The sequence below is a fragment of the Macaca fascicularis genome, chromosome 16 (genome assembly GCF_037993035.2).
Source record: "Macaca fascicularis isolate 582-1 chromosome 16, T2T-MFA8v1.1".
NCBI lineage: Eukaryota > Metazoa > Chordata > Mammalia > Primates > Cercopithecidae > Macaca > Macaca fascicularis.
The window spans coordinates 67586861-67613341 of record NC_088390.1 but is presented as its reverse complement, the minus strand read 5'-3'; the positions used below and the strand labels follow the sequence as shown (position 1 = coordinate 67613341).

General features: G+C 51.2%; 2 protein-coding genes across 75 annotated transcripts in view; one reads left to right on the top strand and one right to left on the bottom strand.

Annotated features, from left to right (window-relative positions):
- The window catches only part of KANSL1 (KAT8 regulatory NSL complex subunit 1), a 196771-nt gene extending 192306 nt beyond the window's left edge, over nucleotides 1–4465 (top strand). For all 25 annotated transcript variants that reach the window (XM_074019992.1, XM_074019989.1, XM_065531764.2 and 22 more), the window contains 4 exons: nucleotides 916–973; nucleotides 1189–1301; nucleotides 2071–2323; nucleotides 2671–4465. In XM_074019992.1, coding sequence (XP_073876093.1) covers nucleotides 916–973; nucleotides 1189–1301; nucleotides 2071–2323; nucleotides 2671–2898 — 652 coding nt within the window. In that variant the 3' untranslated portion in view covers nucleotides 2899–4465. The remainder of the gene's footprint in view (nucleotides 1–915; nucleotides 974–1188; nucleotides 1302–2070; nucleotides 2324–2670) is intronic.
- Nucleotides 4466–6043: 1578 nt separating this feature from the next.
- The window catches only part of MAPT (microtubule associated protein tau), a 132291-nt gene continuing 111853 nt past the window's right edge, over nucleotides 6044–26481 (bottom strand). For 33 of the 50 annotated variants that reach the window (XM_065531775.2, XM_074020017.1, XM_074019997.1 and 30 more), the window contains 4 exons: nucleotides 22195–22287; nucleotides 18348–18429; nucleotides 16027–16139; nucleotides 6044–10405 (listed from right to left, as the gene is read on the bottom strand). In XM_065531775.2, coding sequence (XP_065387847.1) covers nucleotides 10190–10405; nucleotides 16027–16139; nucleotides 18348–18429; nucleotides 22195–22287 — 504 coding nt within the window. In that variant the 3' untranslated portion in view covers nucleotides 6044–10189. The remainder of the gene's footprint in view (nucleotides 10406–16026; nucleotides 16140–18347; nucleotides 18430–22194; nucleotides 22288–26481) is intronic. The other 17 variants (XM_065531781.2, XM_065531782.2, XM_074020001.1 and 14 more) reach the window with 1 other exon arrangement.

The following is a 26481-nucleotide window of genomic DNA, read 5'->3' as shown; positions in this document are numbered from 1 at the left end:
CCCTTGTCTTTGGTTCTGTCTTCTCATTAAGAGAAATTCTTATCTGATAAGAACAAAATTATTTATGTATATAGTTTTCTCTCATTCCATTATAGGAATACACCAAACAAGCCAGCAGTCACAGCCTGGTAGGCCACTCACTCACTGGTCTAGAGACAGGTTTTGTCAACACATACAGTATGTTTTAAAATACTGAATTTGGCCGGGTGCGGGGACTCACGCCTGTAATCCCAGCACTTTGGGAGGCCGAGGCGGGTGGATTACAAGGTCAGGAGATCCAGACCATCCTGGCTAACATGGTGAAATCCCGTCTCTACTAAAAAAAACACAAAAAATTAGCTGGGCATGGTGGTGGGTGCCTATAGTCCCAGCTACTTGGGAAAATGGCGTGAACCTGGGAGGCAGAGCTTGTAGTGAGCAGAGACCGTGGACCACTCTGCTCCACCCTGGGTGACAGAGCGAGACTCCGTCTCAAAAAAAAAAAAAAAATGCTGAATTTGTTGTCAACATCAAAGCAGGATTTCACATAAAAATTTTTGTTTCCGGCTTTTGTTGCCAAACAGAAGATTAGGCAACCCTGGATGTGCATTTCCAGATGGGAGCAGTCAGCTGGTCCTGAACAGTGGTGGTCCCCTTTAAACAGGTTTCTTTTCTTGAGTTTGTCACAGTCTCTCAGCCTCAGCCCTACCCTAAGCCGCTTCTCTCATTTCTGGCCGTTGCGGGCATTTGAGTAGGTGGCCAATTTCACAGGCCTTGATGGGGTAAGGAGACTGAGCTGTGATAGAGCAGAGTCTACCTGGCAGAGAGCAGTGTCACCCACGGGTGCAGGATTCTCATCCTTGCATGGACACTTTGACCCTGCCCCCGGTTGTAGCCTGCTTGCCGTCTCATGATTGTCTACTCTTGGTTTTGCAGCTGGCGGGAGGTTGATCTTCAGTCTCTGAAGGGGAGTCCTGATGAGGAGAATGAGGAGGTAATGGCCTGGTTCTTCTGTTAGAAGAACACGTGTGTACACATGCGCGCGCGCACACACACACGAGTGCACACACACTAAATGGCCTCAAGACCTGTGGATGTCAAGTGCAAGCTCCTTGTATTCTCTTGTGACCGGGAAGAACCTAGAATGGGGTGGGACTGGTTCTTAACTCCTGGAGAAAAGACGAGATCGATCAAGCTGCTCTATTGCAGATTGAAGACCTATCTGACGCAGCTTTCGCCGCCCTGCATGCCAAATGTGAGGAGATGGAGAGGGCACGGTGGCTGTGGACCACGAGTGTGCCACCCCAGCGGCGGGGCAGCAGGTGATGGGGCAGGCATGGGTCCCCGGGGCCTGTGGAGAGAGGGTGGACAGGGAGTTTGGGCCCTACTTGAGTCTGTGGAATTGCTACTGCCTCTTGGTTGCTCATCATACTCATCTACTGGCAGTGGCAAAGAGCTCAGAAGTTCCTTGGTGTTTGTTGGAACTGGTGGAGATACAAGGAGCCAAGTGCTGGATCCTTGCTGAGGAGTCACTGTTCAATTCTGATGAATTCCCATGATCTGTGGCATTTGGAAGACAGTTGGGGGGTCTTAGTGATTCAACCAGGGGAGCTTGGAAGGCCTCACTACAAGTTAACCTTCCTTTGGACAGTGGCTTTGTGATGTCACTTGAAGAAACTGCCCCCCTTAACGTCCATCACTACCCTGTCTCCATTTATTGTTAACAGTGGCAGAAACCCTTGGGATTCTCAAGTAGAAAGTTTTGCAAACTCTTGTTTTACTTTTTTTTCTTAGACTACAGTTTTCAAAGCCTACACGAATCTCCCTAACTTCCTGAATTCACTAGGCACTTTGCTATGGACTCGCCCGTTGCACTGTTCAGCCGTGCTTTTTTCTTGGGATGGTAGATGTTGTATACCTACCCCTCCAGAGAGTAGTGGAAAGAAATGAGAGTTGCTGGATCCTAAGGAAAATCTGTTGGTCTTTGTTTGCCTCAACTCCTCCAGTCCAGTGGGGATGCTTTTTTCATGCCCTTTACCCCCATAAGTAAACATTTCCCAGGCACTCAGATTTGCATTCCTTGGTGTACAGGTCCTACAGGTCATCAGACGGCCGGACAACCCCTCAGCTGGGCAGTGCCAACCCCTCCACCCCCCAGCCTGCCTCCCCTGATGTCAGCAGTAGCCACTCTTTGTCAGAATACTCTCATGGTCAGTCCCCTAGGAGCCCCATTAGCCCGGAACTGCACTCAGCGCCCCTCACCCCTGTGGCTCGGGACACTCCGCGACACTTAGCCAGTGAGGATACCCGTTGTTCCACGCCAGAGCTGGGTCTGGATGAACAGGTAAGGGACATAGCCCTTGGGTGGGGTTGGCATGGTTGGGGGATGGAACCAGGAAGGGACAGCATCTGCTGAAGAGACCTACATCATAAGCCATCCCCTTCCCTTTTGAAGGGACAAAGGGCCGCACTTAAATTGACCTCCTCAACATTCAGTGGAACTATATTTATCTTTGCTAAATGGTCAGTACGGTTGTCTGGGTACACCCTAGGAGGGGTGTTCCTGGACTGTCCCAGGAACGCTAGATAGACTGGTCCTAGTCTCCGGCCACAAGGTTTGTGGCAGGGCCTTGGAGCAGGAAGCAGGCTGGCTGGGTCTGGGTCCTCACAGAGCAACTTGTCTGCCTACAGTCTGTCCAGCCCTGGGAGCGGCGGACCTTCCCCCTGGCGCACAGTCCCCAGGCGGAGTGTGAGGACCAGCTGGATGCACAGGAGCGAGCAGCCCGCTGCACTCGACGCACCTCAGGCAGCAAGACTGGCCGGGAGACAGAGGCGGCACCCACCTCGCCTCCCACTGTCCCCCTCAAGAGTCGGCATCTGGTGGCAGCAGCCACAGCTCAGCGCCCAACTCACAGATGAGCGGGAGACAAGAATCTAAACAGACTCACTAACTATTGGCATTAAAGCTTCAGAAATCTCTGCGTTTGATATTCAAACATCATATGCCGGAAATTTTCACAGTTTTTAGTGAACTTAAGGAATTTAGATCCTACTTTGGTATTTTTTTCTCTCGTTTTAATTTTTGTTTTTTGTTTCCATGTTTTCTTGTCACACACCTGAGCACTTCCTCCCGTTGGCAAACAGAAGTTCAGGATGAGACCCTGCTGGCCTGGTCCTGGCACATCCTCTGCACTGTTGAATCACTGGACTTACCAATCTTAGATGACCACCCCCCTCCCTCACACCTGTGGGCAGGGCAGAACAGCCTGGCGGGCAGAGGGCTCCAGTTGAGCATGGCCTTCTCGGGCTAGGGTGGAATGGGGCAGGGTGCTCTGGGCTCTTACCCCTTCCCCTCCCATCTGTGGCTGGGCTCAGCTGTGGCCCTCCTGGCTGGGTCCCCCCTTGGTTTTTCGTGCTGGAACATCCCCACCAGAGCCTCTCTGCCGTAACTGCCAGCTGCTCTCACCAAGTGCTCAGCCGGCAGAACAGCTTTCCCTTCTCACCCAGAACTTAGAGACCTATTTTTTGTTTCATCTGCATTTGGTCTTCTCTGTTTTGACTCTTTAACTGCAGTAACCTGGCTGTGGCTGCTCAGGTTCCCTTCATCATGCCCCTTGGTACCCTTCCCTGTCCGTTCTCCAATGCCACATACACACCCACAACCCGTCCTTCCACTCGGAATGTTTTTTTTACCACCTATCCTGATCTCTGAAGGTAGGGTTAGGACTACTTAACCTCTGTTCCCACTCCCCTGCAAACGGGGTTGTGGGAAGTGAGCAGCCATCTCCCTGTGTGATTTTTTTTTTTTTCCTCTGATTCGCTTTGCCATGTTTCCTTCACATCCAGATCCCTGTCGGTGTTAGTTCCACTCTTGGTCTTTCACGCTCCCCTTGCCTGTGGAACATTGTCTGGTCCTAGCTGTGGTTCCCATTGTTCCCCCTTCACCCTTCTCTGTTAACCTTGTGCCTGTCTCCTGTATGATCACATCACCAAAAAGGGGGAGGGGGGAGAAGACTTTTTTTTTGGCCATTTTGTAATCGTATAAAAATAGTAGACAACTGCTTAATGGTTGGGGTTTTTTCACAATTTTCAACATTAGTGATTTTTTTTTTCTGTTTGCAAGTTAAAGGGTTTGTCATTGTTTCTTTAAAGAAAAAATACAATAATGCACCATATCCCTATGCATAAAGTGCTTCTTCTATTTATAAGGTTGAAAATTCTGAATAACCCTTTTAGCATTGAAAAAAAAAAAACAAAAACAAAAAATGAAAAAAAAAAAAAACTTGTATTTTGTAAATATTTTCTTTTCCTGCTTTGGAGCTGTGTAATGGCAGCGAAACATGTAGCTGTCTTTGTTCTATAGAAATGCTTTTCTTCAGAGAAGCTGATCTTTGTTAATGTCTTGATTCTGTTCGCAAAGCACAGACTAGTGCTTAAAAAAAAAGAAGGAAAAATTGAAAAAAATAAAAAAAAAAAAGTTACAGAATGCTGTGTACCAGGCCTTTCTTGACTTACTGAACTGTGTATGTATGGTAGTGTTGGCAGCTTCGGAGCTGGCTGGCTGGCGCCATTCTTTGAGGTACTCTAACTTGCTCTATACCTTGGGAAATCTCCATTCTGTCTTGTGGGAATGCCGCAGGTTCATCTGATGGCCACCAGAGAGACAATGGTGGTGGCTTTTCACTGAGGGTAAGGGCTGCCAGGAGGTGAGGGGATCTGTATTGATCGTCTCCTTTTTCTTTTTGTTGAGTGAAAGCAGTTGATCCACTTTCTCTCTAGTGAAGTCAGCTGTATGATATTTTCTCTCCGTTCTACATTGCTCTTTAAAGGAGATTTTGCTTCTCACCGTTAAATTTTTCTGAGGTTTGGTGGGGGTCAGTGAGATAGATAATTTGCATAGAGCCTGAGTTGGTTCTTGCCTGCTGCCTGAGATTATAGCATCTTTCTTCTGAGGAGGTTACATGCTTTTCTTTTTTTATTTTTTGAGATGGGATCTTGCTCGATGGCCCAGGCTGGAGTGCAGTGGTGCAATCTTGGCTCACTGCAGCGTGGATCTCCTGGGCTCAAGAGATCCTCCCACCTGAGCCTCTCCAGTAACTGGGACTGTAGGCTTGTGCCACCATACCCAGCTAATTTTCCTGGGTTTTTTGTGGAGATAGTGCCTCACTATGTAGCCTAGGCTGCTGGTAGGTGCTTTTCTTTATACAAGATGAGTCAGTGGGTGGGGCTGGTTCTCCCTCTGCTCTCTTCTTTGCATGGCAGTCAAGCTGAAACAGCCAGTGAGGCTGTCTCTTGTGGCTCTGAAAGCCATGCTTTCTGAGATAGCACTTCTCTTTTGTGGGCCTGTTGCTGCTTCTGTAGCTGCAGTTAAAATCTGTTCTACTTAAACATCTGCCTGCAGTGGCAAACACATCAGGAAGATCAAAGAAAAGTAGTATTTTGAAACAATCTAAGGATTCGGTGTCACGACCTCGGCGTAGTTACTAAGGAATAATAATGATGGATTGCTGTTTTGTTTTTGTTTTCCTTTGTGGCATTGCTAGGAGGACGCTATCTGGTATCCCTATCTTGGTTTAGCAGAAATGCTCCTCAATCTATAATAAGGTGCCAAAGGAAAGAAGAAGGCAGCTCTGTAAACCTAGCAGGAATGTAAGCCACTCATTAAGCTGATTGGCTTGGTGAAATTTAGGCCTCTGGACTAAATTTCCAGGGACGAAAGATCCCATATCCTCATCCCCAACCTTCTCAGGTTTGCATACACTGGCACCGGTCTTGCAAACTGAGTGTCGCATCGTGAGGTCAGCCACAAGGCTTTGTATTGCCCTTTGAATTGGACTAGGATGGTTTGCCAGCATCACAATGAGAGTATCAGCTGCAAATGATCAAGTCTGAGAACTCTCACCTTCAGGGCCCCAGAGAGAGCTGTTAATCCTGATGTCCAGCTTTTAATAATGTCATTTCCTGTTCTGGACTAAATTCTCTAAGGGTGAGTGGGAAAGAACTTAAAAAATAGACATTCTATATCACTTTCTTGTCCTTGGAATCCATGAATGGAGACCTTATATTTAATCAGAGTAATAACTTTATTTCCAAATTCACTTTTACGGCAACAGTCAGTGTAAATCATTTGTTAAAACACACAATACACTATATAGACATTCACAGACAGGAAGCTAAGCTAAGATGATTTCATGTCCCTCCCCCCACCCTCACAATTACCGAAGAAATCATGGGACTTGCAAGTGCCAGAAATTGTCCTGCTCAACATGGCAAACTCATGGGGGTAAGTCTATTAGGAGGTGAGACTCTAGGCCAGTGCCCAGGGTAACCCTTTTCAAAGCTGAAGAGAAATCAGAAGTCTTACGAAGCCATAGGTCTGTAGATGGGACACGCTGGTGACCACCTCTGCCCTCGCCCTGACCTCGTGGCTTGACTTGGAGCTCCAACAAAGATGAGGAGGGGGAAGTGAGTGATCTCAGCTGCCAGAAGCACAGGCTGTGTCTGGAGCCAGTGTGAGAGGTGGCACAGAGGTGCCAACGGCTTAAAAGGAAGGATGCCAGGGTCTTAGGGAGGCATGATTGTGGGCTTAGGACCCCTGAAAGAGGGCAGCAGGCCAAAGCAACCAGATGTCCATATTGCTACGCCTGCACCTGGCTGGGGAGGGAATGGGGAACTGGCCAGCTGCCTGGGAAAGGCTGTCAGTGGAAAAGAGAAACCCCAAGGGCCTCTAACCGCGTGGCTGCTCCCTCCCTTTAGCAAATGTGGTTGAAATGATGAAAAGGGTTACGAGGCAATTGAAGTGCTGCACCCCAAGATCTCCCTTTACCCATGTTAACTATGTTACACATTCCTCCCCCCTCCCCCCATAGCACAATAAGCAATAGCAAACAGGATACAGTCTCACCATTGAAGTCAATTTAAATGGAACTATTGATAAAGTGAGTCAACAGCTTGAAGGAGCCGGCATACAGTATATCCTATCTAGCCCACCCACGGACACTGGCTCTGCAGGTGGGAGAAGTGAGGGGAGGGGAGGAGTGCCCAGCCCTGGGGGGATTGTCATTTGAGGTCACAAGCCAGCGTGCCTTTGCAATTTATCTGCCAGCACTGATCACCCTAAACCATGATCTTAGGCTGGCCCCAAGAGCCTGCCCCACAAGGGGGAGATCCCAGAGCCTACCGGATAAGGCCCACGGTGCTGAAGAGCAGGGCACAAGAACTTCAGGAAGAGGAACCGAGGTACGTGAAAAATGCAGCCGAAACTGTTGGCAGTAATGAGGGGGGCATGTCTCTAACCACCACCAAATCTCTACCCCACATTTCCTCCTCATTCTCAGATCCCTTCACTTAGAGAATTGCTGGGACTTAGCGAACAGCAGGGAGCTTCCTGGTGGAGAGTTCTGGGCCCAGAAACTTCTTGCAGGGAAAGCTCTAGCTGCACACAAAGTTGCCAGCCCTAGGGGATGCCCTGGATTTCTACTGCCAAGTCCCTCAGGGTTGCCTTTAACTGTACCCAAACCAGAAGCGGCAGAATTGAGCCTGAGGCTGCTGAGTTTCTTTAGGCAGCAATTTTTTGCAAAGGCGGCTTCCCTTTTCTCATGGCAGCAGATGGAGTTTGTGCAAGGTCAGTGGGCTGAGGTGCTCTGGTCAAGGCTTTGGGAACGGTGTCTCCTGACTTATCCTTCCTCAGGCAGGTGGCTCGGGCCTCTGGAGCAGATCCAGGATAGGCAATTCATCCCAATCCCTGCTGTGGTCGCAGGGCCCTTGGTGGGAGGCTGGCTGCCCCTCCAGAGGGCGAGCTTGGCGAGGAACCCAGTCTGCGGGGTGGCTGAGGCTCATGGAGCTTCTGGGAGCTGCAGATCCCCCCAGCTGGCACTGGCTTCCTTCTTCTTGTGATGCAGGAGTTGTAAGCCTCCTTTAGGACTGCTGTGGGACTTCGGGCTGTGACCAGAGAGAACCATCCTCGTGCCGCAAGCCAGACCAGCCACAAGACCTACTCTCTGCCCTGACACAGGGAGCCCCAAGGGGAAGTAGGGAAGGAGATGTCATCGCTTCAGTCCTAATCCTGTGCTTCAGGCCTTCTTCACAGCTGAACGGCCTCCTTAGATGCTAGAATCTGGTCTCTGTTGGGTCCCGGATGCTGAGGAAAGCCTTTCAAACCTTGGGAGGCCCCAGCAGGGCGGCGCCACACAGGCCACACGCGTCCCAGCGTGGGGGTGAGAGACACCTTGTGAGGGTGGGTTAGAAACCTCTTTACAAGCATTTCAAGATACATGCGTCCTTTTTTTTTTTTTTTTTTCTTTTCACTATCATAGTCACTCTGGTGAATCCAAGCATAAACAGACAAATCCAACTACAACGCAACAGGGTGCAGATGGGGAGGGCAGGGCAACATCTATGTATATGTTCAGCTGCTCCAGCAGAACAGACAGCATGGCTTCCAGCTGGGACCGGGGAGAAAACCATTTCGAAGGGGGTGTGTTCCCCTTTTTGGGATGTGGAGGGCTGATTCTACGCATGTGGAGCTGAGCAGCGGGCTGGGCTGTCTGGGAGGCTGGCAGCCACAAGCTGGGGTGCAAGTGGGGGACAGCGGGACTGTGGGCCTGCCCTGGGTGCCTTGCCCGCCCATCCTGGTGCCGTCACCGACAACCAGGACACCCAGCCTCCTGCTGCGGGCTCAGCACAGGAAGAGGCCAGGCCTTCTCGGGGGGAAAGGGCTCTCTCTATGTCAACAAGGCAGAAACACCGAGGGTCACAGCTGAGCAGTGCCCTGGCTCACATCTGTGATGGGAGGAGGAGGCAGGGAACCGAATCAGGTCGTGAGATTCGTGGTGAGGGACCCAGTTGGATGAGTGGAACTGAGAGTGAGAGGCTGGGGTCCCACTCTTGTGCCTGGACTTTACCTTCCCTTAATTTCACCCTCAGTATGGAGTAGGTGCCTCCCACAGCCAACCAGGGTCCTTACTGAGAAGGGGGGTGGTGAGGCTGGGAATTTGGACATTGTGGCGTGATGAGGGGTATAGGCAGTGACTGGGTTCTCATGGCAGACGACAGCACAGTGGGGCAGACAGGGGTGACTGCAGTGGCCGTGGGAAGGACAGGGGGCTCGGGACCCGCCTCCCAGACCCCTGCACACTCCAGAGATGCCGGTGGCCCAGGCTTGGAAACGGGTGGACGTCTCCCAAGAGGCACAAGTCCTTACAAAGAGAACTGGTTAGCCCTAAAGTCCCAGGTCTGCAAAGTGGCCAAAATCATGGCTGCAGTTCCAACCTTCAGAACTCAATAAAACAGGGTTTCTGTGGAGCAGAGGGAAGCCCCTCGGCTCAGGCCCCCTACCCTGCAGGGAGGGAGGAAGAGGCCAGCGCCCTCCGACATCAAGGTCAGTCTTTTCCAAGGAGGTCATCCAGGGGGTGCCACCCTCCCGCCAGCTTGCCTTCTCTTCTTACCCGCCGCCCCTTCTCCCACAGGCTGCCCTGCAGAGGGTGGCACATCAACTCGCAGCAGACCCTGGCCACCAAGGACAGGCAGCCGCTCAGTCTGAGACACTGCAGGTGGCGGAGGCCTTGGCCCTCCCAGTGGCGCGGAGGAGGGCATCTCCTCTCCAGCATGTGGCTTCCTCTCCCACTCCCCCTTCTCGTCCTTCCTCTCCCCTCTGCCCAGCCCCTGCCTTGGCCTCCCCCATGGCCTCCCGCCCCACCCCCACCCGTCACACTCACACAAGGTTGACATCGTCTGCCTGTGGCTCCACGAACACACCAAGTTTCAAATCCTTTGTTGCTGCCGCTGCCTCTGTGACACCCCCACGACAGGGCCAGAGGCGGTGGGCACCCCCAGTCTCTTGAAATCCCCCCGAAGCAGCTTTCACAGCCTCTCCTTCTCCCTCTTCTACATGGAGGGGGAAAAAAAAAGAATCAAAAGGAATTGCCCGAGGAAATGTTGGGTGTGGCCATGTTTTTGAATGTTTTTTAAAAAATATTTTATTATTAGCCCACCGATCAATTTGGAAAGATGCAATTTGCTCTTATTCCCATCACTGATTTTGAAGTCCCGAGCCAAAGCCGAGCGATAAAAGCCGGTTAAGTGATGAACCGATTAACCGAACTGCGAGGAGCAGCTGGGGGCAGAGGGCGGGGCCGGGTCATTATTCTTTTTTTTTCCACACTCTCACTCTCTCTTCTCTCCACGATTATTGACCGCCCCGGGGGCCTGATCACAAACCCTGCTTGGCCAGGGAGGCAGACACCTCGTCGGCTAGCGTGGCGAGCTGGGGCGAGTCTACCATGTCGATGCTGCCGGTGGAGGAGACATTGCTGAGGTGCCGTGGAGACGTGTCCCCAGACACCACCGGCGACTTGTACACGATTTCCGCCCCGTGGTCTGTCTTGGCTTTGGCGTTCTCGCGGAAGGTCAGCTTGTGGGTTTCAATCTGCAAGGAGAAGAGGAAGGGAGGGAGGGTGAGATGAAGTGCCAGAGAAAGAGAGACCAGCCCTGCCAACTGCCCTGCCAGGCCTGGCCCACAGTGCCAGGGACTGTTGTTTATTTGTTTTTGAGACAGGGTCTTGCTCTATCACCCAGGCTAGAGTGAGGTGGTGCAATCTCACCTCACTGCAGCCTCAACCTCCCAGGCTCAGGTGATTCTCCCACCTCAGCCTCCCGGGTAGCTGGGATTACAGGTGCATTCCACCACACCTGGCTAGTTTTTTGTATTTTTAATAGAAACGGGGTTTCACTATGTTGCCCAGGCTGGTCTCGAACTCTTGGGCGGAAGCAATCTGCCCGCCTCGGCCTCTCAGAGTGCTGCCATTACAGGCGTGAGCCACTGTGCCTGGCCAGAAGCTGTTGTTTTTATTGTCTTCCAATTCGTAATCCCTGTGCCCACTCCTCCCCTGACCTGCCTCCCAGGCACCCAGGTACCCTCCCCAGAGACAGTGATCATTTTAAGTTTCTTGTGTATCCTGCAGAGATATTCCACACATAAACAAACACATGTGTGAGTGTATATGTACACAGGCTGCTTAGTATTCCGTCACCACGGATGTATCCAAAGGCGTCTACTCCTCTGTGAATGGATGCCTAGGCTGCTCCCGCCTTTAGTGATTACAGGCAATGGTGTGTATGAACAACCTCAGATAAATAACCCTGAATGAACATCATGTCACACACCTGTAAGTGTGTCCTAGAAGTGGAGCTCTTAGGTCAAAAGGCATGCGCATTTTATTTTGATAGATATTGCCAGATTGCAAAGGAAAATGTGGAAGGAGAAGCTGGAGAAGATCAAGGATGTCTCCCACAGCCACTGATGCCCAGACATGAGCCACACACATTCCTCCTGTTTGCCAGTGACTGATGAGTTTGGAGGGGCAGCAACTGTGGGCAGCACTGGCAGGTGGGCCACAAAACATGACATGACAAAGGCCTTTTTATGTGTGGGTGGGTGGATGGGTGATTTAGGATGGAGTCTGTCTAGCGACTTATCTATCCATCTATTATACATCCATCTATCTATCTATCTATCTATCTATCTATCTATCTATCTATCTATCTATCTACCTATCTATCTATCATCTACCTATCTATCTACTTGCCCAGGCTGGCCTCAAATTCCTGGGCTCAAGCAATCTTCCCACCTGAACCTCCCGGGCAGCTGGGACTACAGGCTCATGCCACCGTGCCTGGCTGAAGCCCTTTTGAAAGTAGAGAAACAGGCCGGGCGCGGTGGCTCAAGCCTGTAATCCCAGCACTTTGGGAGGCCGAGACGGGCGGATCACGAGGTCAGGAGATCAAGACCATCCTGGCTAACACGGTGAAACCCCGTCTCTACTAAAAAAAAATACAAAAAACTAGCCGGGCGAGGTGGCGGGCGCCTGTAGTCCCAGCTACTCGGGAGGCTGAGGCAGGAGAATGGCGTAAACCCGGGAGGCGGAGCTTGCAGTGAGCTGAGATCCAGCCACTGCACTCCAGCCTGGGTGGCAGAGCGAGACTCCGTCTCAAAAAAAAAAAAAAGAAAAAAAAAGAAAGTAGAGAAACACATGACCTAGCCAGGAGCCCCGAAGGATACCAGGAAACGCGGAAGCAGAAGGCGCTCACTGGAGAAGTGAGCAGCGCACAGGAATTCCTGATGACCCTGAAGCGGCCGACAGGGTTATCCTCAGCCCTTGTTGGGTCCTAGGCTCTTTGAGCATCTGGTAAAGCCAAAAATATGTGTGCACATGTCCACCCACGCTCACACCCACACAGCCATTTTCCATATAATTTTAGGAGTCCATGGATCCAGGCTGAAGGGCCCCTATTGCAGCAGGCTTGAATGGGCATAGAGAAAACCATGCTCCCGTTTAAGCTAGATGCATATTTTGTTCATTTGCAGTCACTACTTTGAAAAACAGATTGTTCTCTATTAGTGTATTTTCTTTTTCTTTTTCTTTTTTTTTTTTTTTTAGACAAAGTTTCACTCTTGTCACCCAGGCTGGAGTGCAGTGGCGCAATCTCAGCTCACTGCAACCTCCACCTCCCGGGATCAAGCAATTCTGCCTCGGCCTCCCGAGCAGCTGGGACTACAGGTGTGTGCCACCACACCCAGCTAATTTTTGTATTTTTTGTAGAGACGGGGTTCTGCTGCATTGGCCGGGCTGGTGTCGAACTCCTGATTTCAGGTGATCTGCCTGCCTTGGCCTCCCAAAGTGCTGGGGTTACAGGCGTGAGCCACCATGCCTGGCCTGTTACTGTATTTTCTTGAAAGACCATTTAATACAAGCTTTGATAAAAATATTTATGTTAATGTTTTTTGAAGTGTTTTTTAAGAGAAAGTTGACATTCCTGGGAATGTCCAAAAATCCCCAAACTGAAAGGAACCCAGGAGGCTGGTGGTGTGCCCCACTGCTTGTTAGCAATTTTTCTCAACACACGGAAAACGGGACTAACGCTGCGGGGATCCCTGGGACCAGGATGATGTTTTCTGAGTAGGGGCAGGGCCCTGCCCACCTTCCTGAGCCATCACATGGACAAGTTGGAAACAGAAGGAGCCAAGAAGCTGAGACTCAGCATGGCTCTAACTCAGGTTCTTAGAGGACTGCAACGCACCAGGAACCTTCCAGAACATTGTTTTTTTTGGGGGGGGGGTCTCACAACCACCCTGGGACGTAGGTACAGCATTTCCATTTCATCTTGCTGAAGGAGAAACTGAGGCTGAGAGGATTTGCGGATCTTGACTCTCCGAGCAGAGTCAAGCCCAGAGCTCTTCCTAACACAGAGAAGCTTCCAGAGACTGCAGCGGGCCTCCCTTCACCCAGGAAATCGCCAATGCCCATGCCCCTATCCCAACCCACTCAGTCAGACTGTGGGGACGGGGCCAGGCCCAGGTATCTTTAAAGCGCCCCAAGGCTGGGAGGCCCTGCCTTAGACCAGGGGCGGCCTGGGTGGTGGAAACAGCAGAGAAGCTGACTGCTTCCTCAGATAACTGGGCCCGGCCCCCACATCCCTTGAGGCGGGCAGCCTCCTGGTCCCCCGCTGTTTTCTCACTTTGGATAGTGACCCAGGCACTGAAAAGTATCCCTGTGTCCTGCGTGGCACAACCTGAGAGCTCTCGGCCAGCTACTATGGGCCAGTGCCCTCGCCAGCCTCAGGGCCTGTCTGGAGGTGAGGTCTGCCCCAGGCCACAGTTTACAGCATCTGCGGCAAACACTTCTCACAAAACTACATGGTTAGACATTTATCACAAACACAAGATGAGGGTGCCCATCTGTTCAGAACCAGATGCAGTGGCAAGAGGGGAGGGCGGAGACTGACCAGGGCAGGGGTCTCTCAGCTGCCACCTGAGTGGCCTGGTGGAGAGACAGCCTGGTTGCCACTTCCACCCGACTGGGCCACCTCGAGAAGCAAACTTCCTCACGCCGAGCTGGGTCTCAGATTCCACACCCTTTCTGGGACACCCCGATACGGTTTGGCTGTGACCCCACCCAAATCTCATCTTGAATTATAGTTCCCACAATTCCTACACGTTGTGGGAGGGACCCGATGGGAGAGGATTGAATCGTAGGGGCGGGTTTTCCCTGCCCCTATGTTCTCATGATAGTGCTGTTCTCATGACAGTAAGTCTCCCGAGATCTGATGGCTTTATAAAGGGGAGTTCCCCTGCACAAGCTCTCTTCTCTTGTCTGCCACCATGTGAAACAAGCCTTTCACCTTCCGCCATGATTGTGAGGCCTCCCCAGCCACGTGGAACTGTAACTCCATCAGACCTCTTTCTTTTGTAAATTGCCCAGTATCGGATAGGTCTTCATCGGCAGCATGAAAACAGACTAATACAATCCTTTTCCCTCTACCATGCCCCAGTCAGCTCCTGGGAGACCCTGAAGGTTGGAAAGTGAGCCACTCCCAGAACTTCAGGCTGGGTGTGGGCAGGAAACCCCAGAGGGTGCTTGGCTGCGCTTCTGCAGAAGAGAAGCAGCAGCTACCAGACCGCATCCTGTGCCAGCCCTAGACAGATCTCGCTTAGCGCCACACACACCCTCACTGCACAGACACCCACAGCAAGACCTGGAGACTAGAAACTGCTGGGGACACCAAGGCCCCAGGAGCCTCGTGTGGACACTTCCACAACAGGCAGGCAGAGGCTTTCCTGAAATCAGGATTTCAGCATCATTGTTTTGCTCTAAGTGCCTAGTAACCCATTTAGAAAATTAGATTATGTTCCCATGTGTTCTTGGTGCGCCACAGGTGACTGGGGATGTCCACTTCCTTTTTTAGTTGTCTGCAAACATCAGGGCCTAGGACAGTGGTTCTCATTTTTTTTTTTTTTTTTTTTTTGAGATGGAGTCTCACTCTGTTCCCCAGACTGGAGTGCAGTGGCATGATCTTGGCTCACTACAACCTCTGCCACCTGGGTTAAAGCGATTCTCATGCCTCAGCCTCCCAAGTAGCTGGGATTACAGGCATGCACCACCACACCCAGCTAACTTTTGTATTTTTAGTAGAGATCATCTCTACTAAACCATCTGCCCACCTTGGCCTCCCAAGGTGCTGGGATTACAGGCATGAGCCACCGCACCCAGCTAGTTCTCACTTTTGACTGCACTAAAGAATCACCTGGGAGCTTTAAAAACTGCAGCCACTTAGGCCAAGCACTGTGGCTCACACCTGTAATCCCAGCACCTTGGGAGGCTGAGGTGGGCATATTGCTTGACCTCAGGAGTTCAAGACCAGCCTGGGCAACATGGCAAAACCTCGTCTCCACAGGAAATACAAAATATTTAGCCGGGCATAGTGGCAGGTACCTGTAGTTCCAGCTACTTGGGAGGCTGAGGTGGGAGGATCACCTGACCCAGGGAGGTAGAGGCTGCAGTGAGCTGAGATCATGCTAATGCACTCCAGCCTGGATGACAGAGGGAGAATGATACGGGCTGGCTGTGTCCCCACCCAAATCTCATCTTGAATTGTAGTTCCCATAATTCCATGTATCATGGGAGGGACCCAGTGGGAGGTAACTGAATCATGGGGGCGGGTCTTTCCCATGCCGTTCTCATGATAGTGAATAAGTCTCATGAGGTCTGATGGTTTTATAAATGGGAGTTGCCCTGCACACGCTCTCTTGCCTGCTGCCATGTAAGACATGCCTTTGCTTCTCCTTTGCTTTCCACCATGATTTTGAGGCCTCCCCAGCCATGTGGAACTGTGAGTCCATTAAACCTCTTTCCTTTATAAATTACGCAGTCTTGGGTATGTCTTTATTAGCAGTGTGAGAACAGACTAATACAGAGACCCTGCCTCAAATACTTAAAAATAAATAAAAACAAAAACTCCAGCAACTGAGCTGCACCTAAGACCGATCAGTCAGCCTCTCCAGGTTGGAGCCCAGCTGTGAAATGTGCTAAAGCTCCTGGTGAAGGTGATTGAGACAGGCAGTCGAGACCCACTGGATGCTGCTGAGGGCCCACATCCAGCCAGTCAACACAGAAGCCTCTGTTTTCCTCCTCTGGGAACTGGACCAGTCTTTGTCCACTTGACTTGATTAATGCCCATACCCAAGTGCAGCATCCAACCCGCCCCCTTTACCTTTTTATTTCCTCCGCCAGGGACATGGGTGATATTGTCCAGGGACCCGATCTTCGACTGCACTCTGTCCTTGAAGTCCAGCTTCTCAGATTTTACTTCCACCTGGCCACCTCCTAGAACACAACACACACAAGAGCATCTTGCCATCATCTTCCGCAGTTCCGTGGACTTAGCACACATTACATGAGGTCTGTGGTCTACAGGGCAAAGTGCCAGGGGCTGCTGGGGCACAGCAAAAATTAGATCGGGAGCCACTGCTCTGCAGGGAAGAAGACAGTGACGGGACTTCCAGGTTTGCAGCAGGACTTGAACCAGGGCCAAGCAAGAGGTTTCAAGTAGAGACCAGCCTTTAGAAGTAGGTAAGACTTTCCTTTAGAATGCTGTTTGGATACAAGTAAGTCCTTGAAAAGTGCTTGAAAATAGTTTGCTTCATCTATCTAATCAAAGTATGCATCAATATTTACACAGTAAACTCTTCCTCTTGAGATACTGCAAAGGTAAGTGACAGCTCAACCCAGGAGAAATTATTCTAAATTATACATTGGTTGGCTTCCAGTAAGTCAAGTATTTTTTTATTTTTTCTTTGAGATGGAGTCTCACTCTGTCACCCAGGCTGGAGTGCAGTGGCGCGATCTCAGCTCACTGCAGCTCTGCCTCCCGGGTTCACGCCATTCTCCTGCCTCAGCCTCCCAAGTAGCTGGGACTACAGGCGCCCGCCACCACGCCCGGCTAGTTTTTTGTATTTTTAGTAGAGATGGGGTTTCACCGTGTTAGCCAGGATAGTCTCGATTTCCTGACCTCATGATCCGCCCACCTCAGCCTCCCAAAGTGCTGGAATTATAGGCGTGAGCCACCGCGGCCAGCCCAGAGCATCATTTTCTGTTTAAACAAAGTCACAGAGGGGACACGGCAGTGACCCAGGGTTCCTGTGCTGTAGCTGCTGCCGATAGTGAAGTGTCTCCATGTTGGCTGGGGACCAAGCTCACACATCCATATAGCTGCACCTCAAGCCTGAGAAGACCTGTGGACAGCTTGCTGGGAGAATCCCGGGTTAGGGCTTAAGGCCAGCATCTTGCCTCCCTCTTCACCTTGAAAATTTTTTTTTTTAAAAATGTTTATGGGTACATAGTAGGTATATATATTTATGGGGTTCATGAGATGTTTTGATGTAGAAACACAATGTGTAATAATCACATCATGGAAAATGGGGTATCCATCCCCGCAAACATTTGTCCTTTGTGTTACAAACAATCCATTTATATTCTTTTAGTTATTTTTATTTTTGAGACAGAGTTTCGCTCTGTCACCCAGGCTGGAGTGTAGTGGCAAGATCTTGGCTCACTGCAACCTCTGCCTCCAGGTTCAAGTGATTCTCCTGCCTCAGCCTCTCGAGTAGCTGGGATTACAGGTGCCCGCCACCACGCCCAGCTAATTTTTGTATTTTTAGTAGAGATGGGGTTTCACCATGTTGGCCAGGCTGGTCTCAAATGCCCACCTCGGCCTCCCAAAGTGCTGGGAGTACAGACGTAAGCCAGTGCATCTGGCTATCTTTTAGTTATTTTTAAATGTACAATTAAATTATTATTGACTATAGTCACCCTGTTGCACTATCAAATACTAGGTCTTATTCTATTTTTTTTTTTGTACCCATTAACCATCCCCCCACCATCCCCTCACTACCCTTCCCAGCCTCTGATAATCATCCTTCTATTATCTATCTCCTGGATCCCACAAATAAGCGAGAACATGTGTGTGTGTGTGTTTTTTTTTTTTTTTTGAGACAGAGTCTCGCTCTGTCACCCAGGCTGGAGTGCAGTGGCGCCATCTCGGCTCACTGCAAGCTCCGCCTCCTGGGTTCATGCCATTTTCCTGCCTCAGCCTTCTGAGTAGCTGGGACTACAGGTGCCCGCCACCATGCCCGGCTAATTTTTTGTAATTTTAGTAGAGATGGGGTTTCACCGTGTTAGCCAGGATGGTCTCAATCTCCTGACCTCGTGATCCGCCTGCCTTGGCCTCCCAAAGTGCTGGGATTACAGGCGTGAGCCACCGCGCCCAGCCAAGAACATATGCTTTCTTTCTGTGCTTGCCTTATTTGACTTCACTCCCGCCTTACCTTGTCTTGGCCAGCATGGCCTGGGCAGGAGCGAGCTGGAGCCACCACGCCTCCTGGGCTCCCGCAAGTTCCACACTCAACTCTCCTTGATGGTCTACCCAGCAAATCCTTTCCAGCCCCTTTCGAAGTCTGGGGCAGTTCCAGCCTCGCCAGGACTCCTCCACCCCGTGCACCTTCCCATCCCAACCCTCGCCTTCCACAGGGCTACCTGGTTTATGATGGATGTTGCCTAATGAGCCACACTTGGAGGTCACCTTGCTCAGGTCAACTGGTTTGTAGACTATTTGCACCTGGAGATGAGAGAGGAGCGAGAAGAGGAGAGGCAGAGAGAGAAGAAGACAGAGAGACAAAGAGGATAAAATGGGATTATTTTATTAAGGGTGTAATGCAATGAGAAGCAGCTGTGTAAGCCCAGGCCCTGATTGGACAGTGGTTCCCAGCTGCCATGAGGAGCGCACCCTATTCAGGGTGGAAAAATGTGTTGTCGAAATTCTGCCAACCCTGCCCCAGGGCAGCTGGGGACTGTGGGATTGGAGTGTCTTCAATCCCTGCAGAACAAAAGAGCCTCTGGGAAAAACAGGGACCCGTTGTCATTGTGCAAGGCCCAGACATTTGCTCAGCAAAGGCTTAAGGGTAAAAAAGTCACTCCTTTGCCTAACATGAAATCGACAGATCACAATCAGACATGAAGAAAAAAGTGATCAATATGATGAGTATGCACAGCATCTGAAAAATCTTGCTGGAAAGGCCGGAGTGCGCTATCTGCTGGGCCTCAAAGAGGGGAGGCGCTGTGAGGGTTGATGGGTGGGCTTTATTCCAGGAAAAGCTTCCACGGACAGCACTAGAGCAAAGATGGTCAGTAAGCAGGACCCAGCGGAGTTCAGCAGCTCGGACGTGAGAGCCAGCGGGCACCTGCACACTCAGGGTCCTGGGCATTCCTGTCTTTAGCAACAGGAGCAAAGCATCATCAACAGGGTGGGTAGGCGGCACAGCAGAAACCAACAGATTGAATGTCTCAGCAAGCTCGAACGGACACAGACACACATGGGGAGGCCTGTGGGATCCAGGGCACCGCTCCCTCGGGGAATGACAGTCCGGACTGCCAGCTGATCTCAGTCCGAGAGCCAGCTCCCCTGGGGGGGCACCCTGTGGGGACTCCGAGTGGCAGACAGGTCCCCTGGAGGCCGGCATCTGTGAAACCGTGGCTGTGTGCGGCCTGGGGGCGGGTCATGACTGACATTCTGGAGTCCCCAGGGCCTCCGGCAGTGGCCTTGTGTGGGTCACCTGAGGGTGCAAGGGGGCAGCCACCTCCCACCTATCAGTCAGCTCCCCAGGAAGCCCTGCCCTGGAGCTGCCTGGGAGACAGCTGGCTTCATGGCTGAAGATGGTTTATCAAGGCCACCAAAAACCAAGGTGCAGTGGGGGCAGCGGTTCCCGCTTCTACTTAGGTCTACACTGGAACCATCCCAAATTATTTTAACGTCAGCTGGCGTGTGCTCTTTATGGATGGGGAGTTAACTGGGGCAGAGATGGCTGAGGCCAATGTGTGTCAGGGCGGACATGATCTGCGGCAAGGACGTGGGGGCAGGGAGGACGGACGGTGTGCGGCCTGGGTTGGAGAGAGCTGTGCTCTGAGGCCGGCGCCAAGGGGGTGGACCAGGGCTGAGGGAGGTGGAAGGACGTGCTGGTATGACCAGGGCCTCCTTCCCTCTTCCCTCTGGCCTTGGTGAGGAAACTCGTGAGAGGGGGAGGGGGGCTGGGACAGGGACCAGGGAACGGCCAGATAGGAGAGGAGTGGGTGGCAGTGGGAGCCAGGGCGGTGGTCAAGATACCTGGAGGCCAGGGAGGGGGACGGCAGGTCCTGCAGAACTTCCAGGGCCCAGCCAGGAGGAAGAAGGGTCCCAGGTGGAGAAGGAGCAGGGCCAACCTGCTGGGAAGGGGCCCCCAGGCTGGGGAGAGACTAGGGCCGCCTAGCCCTAGCCGCCGCCAGGGATCCAGTGCCCCCAGATGCCAGAGGCTGGCATCTCTTCTCACCAGGAGAAAGGCTTCCTGTGAAGGTGCTCAGAGGGCGGTGCTCAGCCCGGGACATCTGGTGGCTCTCTGCCAGGTCACAGGCTAGCCCACAGATGAGCACAGCGCGGGTCACAGGCTAGCCCACAGACGAGCACAGCGTAGGACACACGGGCGGGCCCCAGGGAGGTCCCGGATGTCCTGGGCACTGCAGCGTCTTTGGGCATCAGCTACCAGAGGGGTTGGCCACGCAGCCCGTGCGTGCTCTATCCCCAGCTCCGCCTCAGGAGCGCAGTCTCCACCAGGCCACCAGACTCGACTTTAACCAGAAAGCACATGGCCTTCCTCCTCTGGCCGAGCCCACTTTGAGGAAGCCGGAGAACCAGGATCAAAGCTCAAACAGCTGAACAGCAATCCCAGGAACAAGGACCTGGGCAGGGGTGGGGGCACACATCTCTTTTGTCCCCTCACAGCAGACAAACTGGGGCGACAGGAGAGCAGGGCGTGGGAGACAGAGGAGACACTTAGCAGACACTGGTGAGGAAGCGTTAGTAGCCCCATGCAGCAGCCGCAGGCCAAGCGCTTGCTACTTGTGGGACTCCAGGGGCCTCAGGGCAGAAGCCAGGATCCAGGTGCTCAGTGCAGGAAGCAGCAGCACATTGCAAGAATAAACCCTCTGGGCTGGATGCGGGTGGCTGCCCCAGGCCAGGCATTTTCCGGAGACAGCCCGCCCCGGAGCCACAGCAGTGTCCTGGTACTGCCAGCCAGGGTCAGGTGATTGCTCTCAAAAATCAACGCCTCCCTTGGGGTGGACCTCGAGGGTCTCATACCTCCAGCTCCCCAGGGTGTTAACAGTTTGCTTTCAGCTCACCAAGACTGCTGGTGGGAGAGGAGCCTCCGGTGCCCCGTGGACATAGACAGGCCAGGGGATGATGAAGCCTCAGCTCATCGGGTGAGTCAGTGGGACTTGAGGATCTGAGTCCCGAATCTCACCAGGGACATTTACAGGAAGCCAAATCTATTTATTTTAAAATTATTATACCATTGTTTTTTGAGACAAAGTCTCGCTCTGTTGCCTCAGTTGAAGTGCAGTGGCGCGATCATGGCTCCTTACAACCTCTGCCTCCCGGTCTCAGGTGATCCTCCCACCTCAGCCTCCCAAGTAGCTGGGACTACAGGTGCACACCACCACACCTGGGTAATTTAAATTTTTTTTGTAGAGACAGGGGTCTCACTGTTGCCCAGGCTGGACTTGAACTCCTGGGCTCAAGCAAACCTACCGTCTTCGTCTCCCAAAGTGCTGGGATTACAGGCATGAGCCACCGCTTCTGGCCAGAGGCAGCCAAATCTAAAAGGGCCAAAAGCAGCATTTCTCTGCCACACCTCAACGCTGGGCAGAGGGACCTGTCACACTTTGGTTTGGCTCTTTGCATCTGGAGTCTCTGCCAGAGGGTGGTGCAGGCTAAGCATAAGTTGGAGGCTTAGGAATCCGCTCCTGCCTTGAACACATAGGAGGCACAGCTGAGCAGGAAGGTAAGACCTTGGTGTCCACTCATCAGAACAAACGGGTCACCTGTCCACAGTGGAGCCAGTCAACGTCAACCTGCCCAGGTGTCGGGGGTGGAGGCGGCAGCCCAGTCTCAGGTGCCACCACCTTCAGCCCAACTTTCAATGCGCTATGGGGCTCCTGGGGACAGGGCTGGGTGTGAGTGGAGGGAGACCTTGACGGGTATTCTCAGCTTCCCAGGCAGGGGCTGGAGAGAGGGTCCGTCAGACACCCTATTCTGTACACGCAGCCTGCACGGCCCGGGGACCCAGAAATGCTGGGACACTCCCTCCTAGAACATGAGGAGGGGGCTTCTGGGAACAGTTGACTGTGTGAGGGAATGTGGGGAGCCGGGCTACATTCACCCGGGGGGCGCAGCCAGATCCTCAGAGCCCAAGGAGGATTTATTCTATGCAGTGTCTCGCAAGTGTACGCACTCACGCCACTTCCTAAAAATTCAAGCCACAGCACGGCGCACGGGACGTGTGAAGGTACTCACACTGCCGCCTCCCGGGACGTGTTTGATATTATCCTTTGAGCCACACTTGGACTGGACGTTGCTAAGATCCAGCTTCTTATTAATTATCTGCACCTTTGATAGCCAGAAAAAAGGATGAGTGACACGTCACCCTGGACCCGCCTGCTTGCTCGCAAGGACGCCTCCACTTTCGATGAGTGACACACACCACCCTGGACCCGCCTGCTTGCTCACAAGGACGCCTCCACTTTCGATGAGTGACACGCGTCACCCTGGACCCGCCTGCTTGCTCACAAGGACGCCTCCACTTTCGATGAGTGACACGCGTCACCCTGGACCCGCCTGCTTGCTCGCAAGGATGCCTCCACTTTTGGACTTGGCAGAGGCAGTCTGGGGAGTGGCGGGAGATTGAGTCACACCCCAGGGGAGCTGAAGGGACAGAGAGAGGGCTGCCCCGAAGGCATCCCGGAACTGTGAGTGATTCCCCGCGGGCTTTACGAAGCTGGGATTGCAGGTCCTCAGGGGCAGGGACTCACTTCACAAAAGGATGGCATCGTCAGGCCCGAACCCCAGAGGGGAGCGTTCACCAGCCTGGGGTCAGTGAAAAACGTGTTAGGTCACACTGATGAGTAACAGGAAGTTCCCTGGCATCTCCACTCACCCCTAGCTAGACCCACCGGAACATTCCCAGAGAACTTCCTGTGGCTGTTCTCAAGCCTGTTGGGCATGGGAATCACCTGTGGATTTTTAAAATCTCAGCCCCCAGCCCTAACCTAGAATTCAAATCTGGAGGAGTCTTTCCAGTCCCTCTGGTTTTGAAAAGTTCCCCTGGTGATTCTGACACACAGCCAGGTTTAAGAAGCCCTGAGCCCGCAGGCAGGACACAGGCCGCTTTGTGGGGAAGACAAATGCGGGGTGTCCCCTCTGTAAGAGGGCTCTGTCCCTGCAAGGGGGCAGTGCCTTCTCCTTCCATCCACCCACCAGCCCCCTCCCACCCACAGTGCCACCAGGTGCGTAACGGAAGCTGAGCAAATGCGCCCGTGGGGCTTTTTCTCAGCTCTTCCATAAGCAGGGGTGGCCTGGATGGGTCTCCCACGACTGCATTTCTGGAAGGTTCTTTCTGTAGACACCCGGGAGGTACGAAAAATCAGCGTTTTGATGAGAAATGATTTTTACCAATTTGCCTAAAAACTATGAAATAGAAAACCAGGGTTTAGGGAGTTGGAAAAACTTGACATTTTGTCTGCCAGATCAGTGAGAACGTCTTCCTCACCCGGTGACCTTCCCCTCAGGAACTCTGGAAACAGTGCTTTTTTTTTTTTTTTCTTAGTGAGACAGGGTCTCACTTTGTCCCCCAGGCTGGAGTGCAGTGACATCTTCCCGGCACACTGCAGCCTCGACCTCCCTGGACTCAAGGGATTCTCCTACTTCAGCCTCCCAAGTAGCTGGGACCACAGGCACATGCCACCACACCTGGCAATTTTTTTGTATTTTTTGTAGAGATGAGGTCACGCTATGTTGTCCAGGATGGTCTGAAACTCCTGGGCTCAAGCAATCAGCCCACCTCAGCTTCCCAAAGTGCTGGGATTACAAGCCTGAGCCACTGCGCATGTAATCTCAGCACTTTGGTTTTTATTCGTCTCAGATGTAAATAATTGCCAAGTGGAGATCCCAGTGAAAGACCAGCCATGCCAAGGCGGTTTCTGAAATCTTGAAAATGGCAAGAGCTCAGTGGCTCTTTTGAGAATGCTGGGTGGAGACCACTGCCCTGGAGGCCCCATCAGCCTGGGCTGTCGGGTCTGGGACTGGGACTCCAGCCTGGCTTCTGGTTCATCCCGTTTTTCCCCCTTAATTTTACTCATCTGAATCTTCAATATGAATCAACATCTAACTCATCTCTTCATAATCTTTTATATTCCTTCAAACAGACTATGTATTTTTATTAGAAAATATAACAATTTTAAAAAACAGCTCATCAAAGCAAAAACAAAACCGTTTTCTTACCACCCTAACACAATCAGGATTGCATTTTTTGTATTTCCTTTAAGTCTCGTTTAGATGTAACCATCCCTGTGTACCTAAACTTGGGAGAATTACTGTGCACATGCAATTTTGTATCTTGCTCTAAGAAGTGATATCATATCCTAGGCTGGGCGCGGTGGCTCACACCGGTAATCCCAGCACTTTGGGAGGCCAAGGCAGGTGGATCACCGGAGGTCAGGAGTTTGAGAACAGCCTGGCCAACAAGGTGAAACCCTGTCTATAGTAAAAATACAAAAGTTAGCCGGGCATGGTGGCAAGCAACTGTAGTCCCAGCTACTTGGGAGGTTGAGGCAGGAGAACCTGGGAGATGGAAGTTGCAGTCAGCTGAGATCGTGCCACTGAACTCCAGCCCAGGTGACAGAAGGAGATTTTGTCTCAAAAAACAAAAAAGAACAAAAGAAGTGATATCATATCCTAAGCATTCTGTATGGTCTACGGTCATCAGAAGCACTATGTTTAATAATATGTTCCATTCCATTTTGTGAATATTTTCCCCCTGCTAGCCAACATTTGTATTGATTCCATTTTGTACTCCAATAATACAAACAGTCCTGCAGGAGCTGGATTTGATGCAAAGAAAAAAAAATACAAACAGCCTCCCATGAACCTCTTTCTGAAAGGAGCTTTTTCCATATGATGGGTTATTTTCATAACACAGAGTCCTAGAATAGAATTTCTGGGTCAAAGTTATAAATATTCTAAAACCTCTCAGTACAACTCTCCACATGGCTTTCTAAAAGGGTTGCATGAGTTTCCCCTGTGAGCCCTGGTGAGAGAGCCAGCCTCATATTGCTGCCAGCACTGACTGGGTGTTTACAATATTGTTTTGCTTATTTCTTTGACCAAAATAAAAGAAACTGCATTGCTGGCTTATCCTGCATCTGATTATGACTGAAATCACTCCTTTACCCCTTTTGCTGATGGGTGTATTTTTTCTAACATACAAATACTTACATTTTAATTTATTTTTATTATTTATTCTTTTTATTATTTTTAAAATAGAGACAGGGTCTCACTCTGTCATCCAGGCTGGAATGCAGTGGCGCCATCGTAGCTCACTGCAGCCTTAAACTCCTGGGCTCAAGCGATCCTCCTGCCTCCGTCTCCCAAGTAGCTGGGACTACCGGTATGTGCCACAACACCCAGCTAATTTTTAAAAATTCTTTGTGGTGATGAGGTCTCAAACTCCTGGGCTCAAGTGATTCTCTCACCTCAGCCTCTCAAAGCACTGGGATTACAGGTGTGAACCACAGTGTCCAGCCTACATTTGAATGTACTTATTTATGTGTGTTTTATAAATTTTTAATTTTAAATTTATATGGGTACATAGTAGGTGTATATACTTGTGGGGTACATGAGATATTTAGAAACAGACATACATTGTGTAATAATCACATCAGGGTGATGGGGTATCCATCACCTCAAGCACTGATCATTTCTTGTGTTATGAACATTCCAATTACACTCTTTTAGTTGTTTTAAAATGTACTATAAATTCCTGTTGACTGTAGTCACGATGTTGTGCTATCCAATACTAGATCTATTCATGCTAACTATGTTTTTGTGCCCATTAACCATCCCCACTTTCTCCCCACTCCCCTCCACCCTTCTCAGCCTCTGGTAACCATCCTTCTACTTTCTGTCTCCATGAGTTTAATTTTTAGCTCCCACAAATGTGTGAGAACATGTGAAGTCTGTCCCTCTGTCTGGCTTATTTCACTTAACATGATGTCCTCCAGTTCCATCCATGTTGTTTCAAATGACAGAATCTTATTCTTTTTCATGGCTGAATACTCCATTGCATATATGAACCACATTTTCTTTCTCCATTCGTCTGCTGATGGACACTCGTGTTGCTTCCAAATCTTGGCTATTGTGAATAGTGCTGCAATCAATACAGGAGTGTCCGACCTACAGTTTTAGATACTCAAATTCTTCCTTTGTAATTCCTTCTCTGGTGTTTCAACGTACAATCCACTCCTCCCTTAGAGATGGATAAATCTCTAATGTCACATCACCTTTCTTGCCCACCATCCCCTCATAAAGGACAAGGAGGCCATGTGAGGCCCACAGAGGTTCTGCAACTTTCTCAGGTCAGAAGCAGCCACAGAAGAATCTAGATCTCAGAGTTCCCGTAGCCGCAGGCTACCTTTGTGACAACAAAGTTGTCCTGGGTTGTCCTCAAGGCTACAGCCTCATAAACCTAATAAAAACAATACTACTTTTTGGTGAACACTGAAATTCTCTCCTGCCAGCAAGGAGACA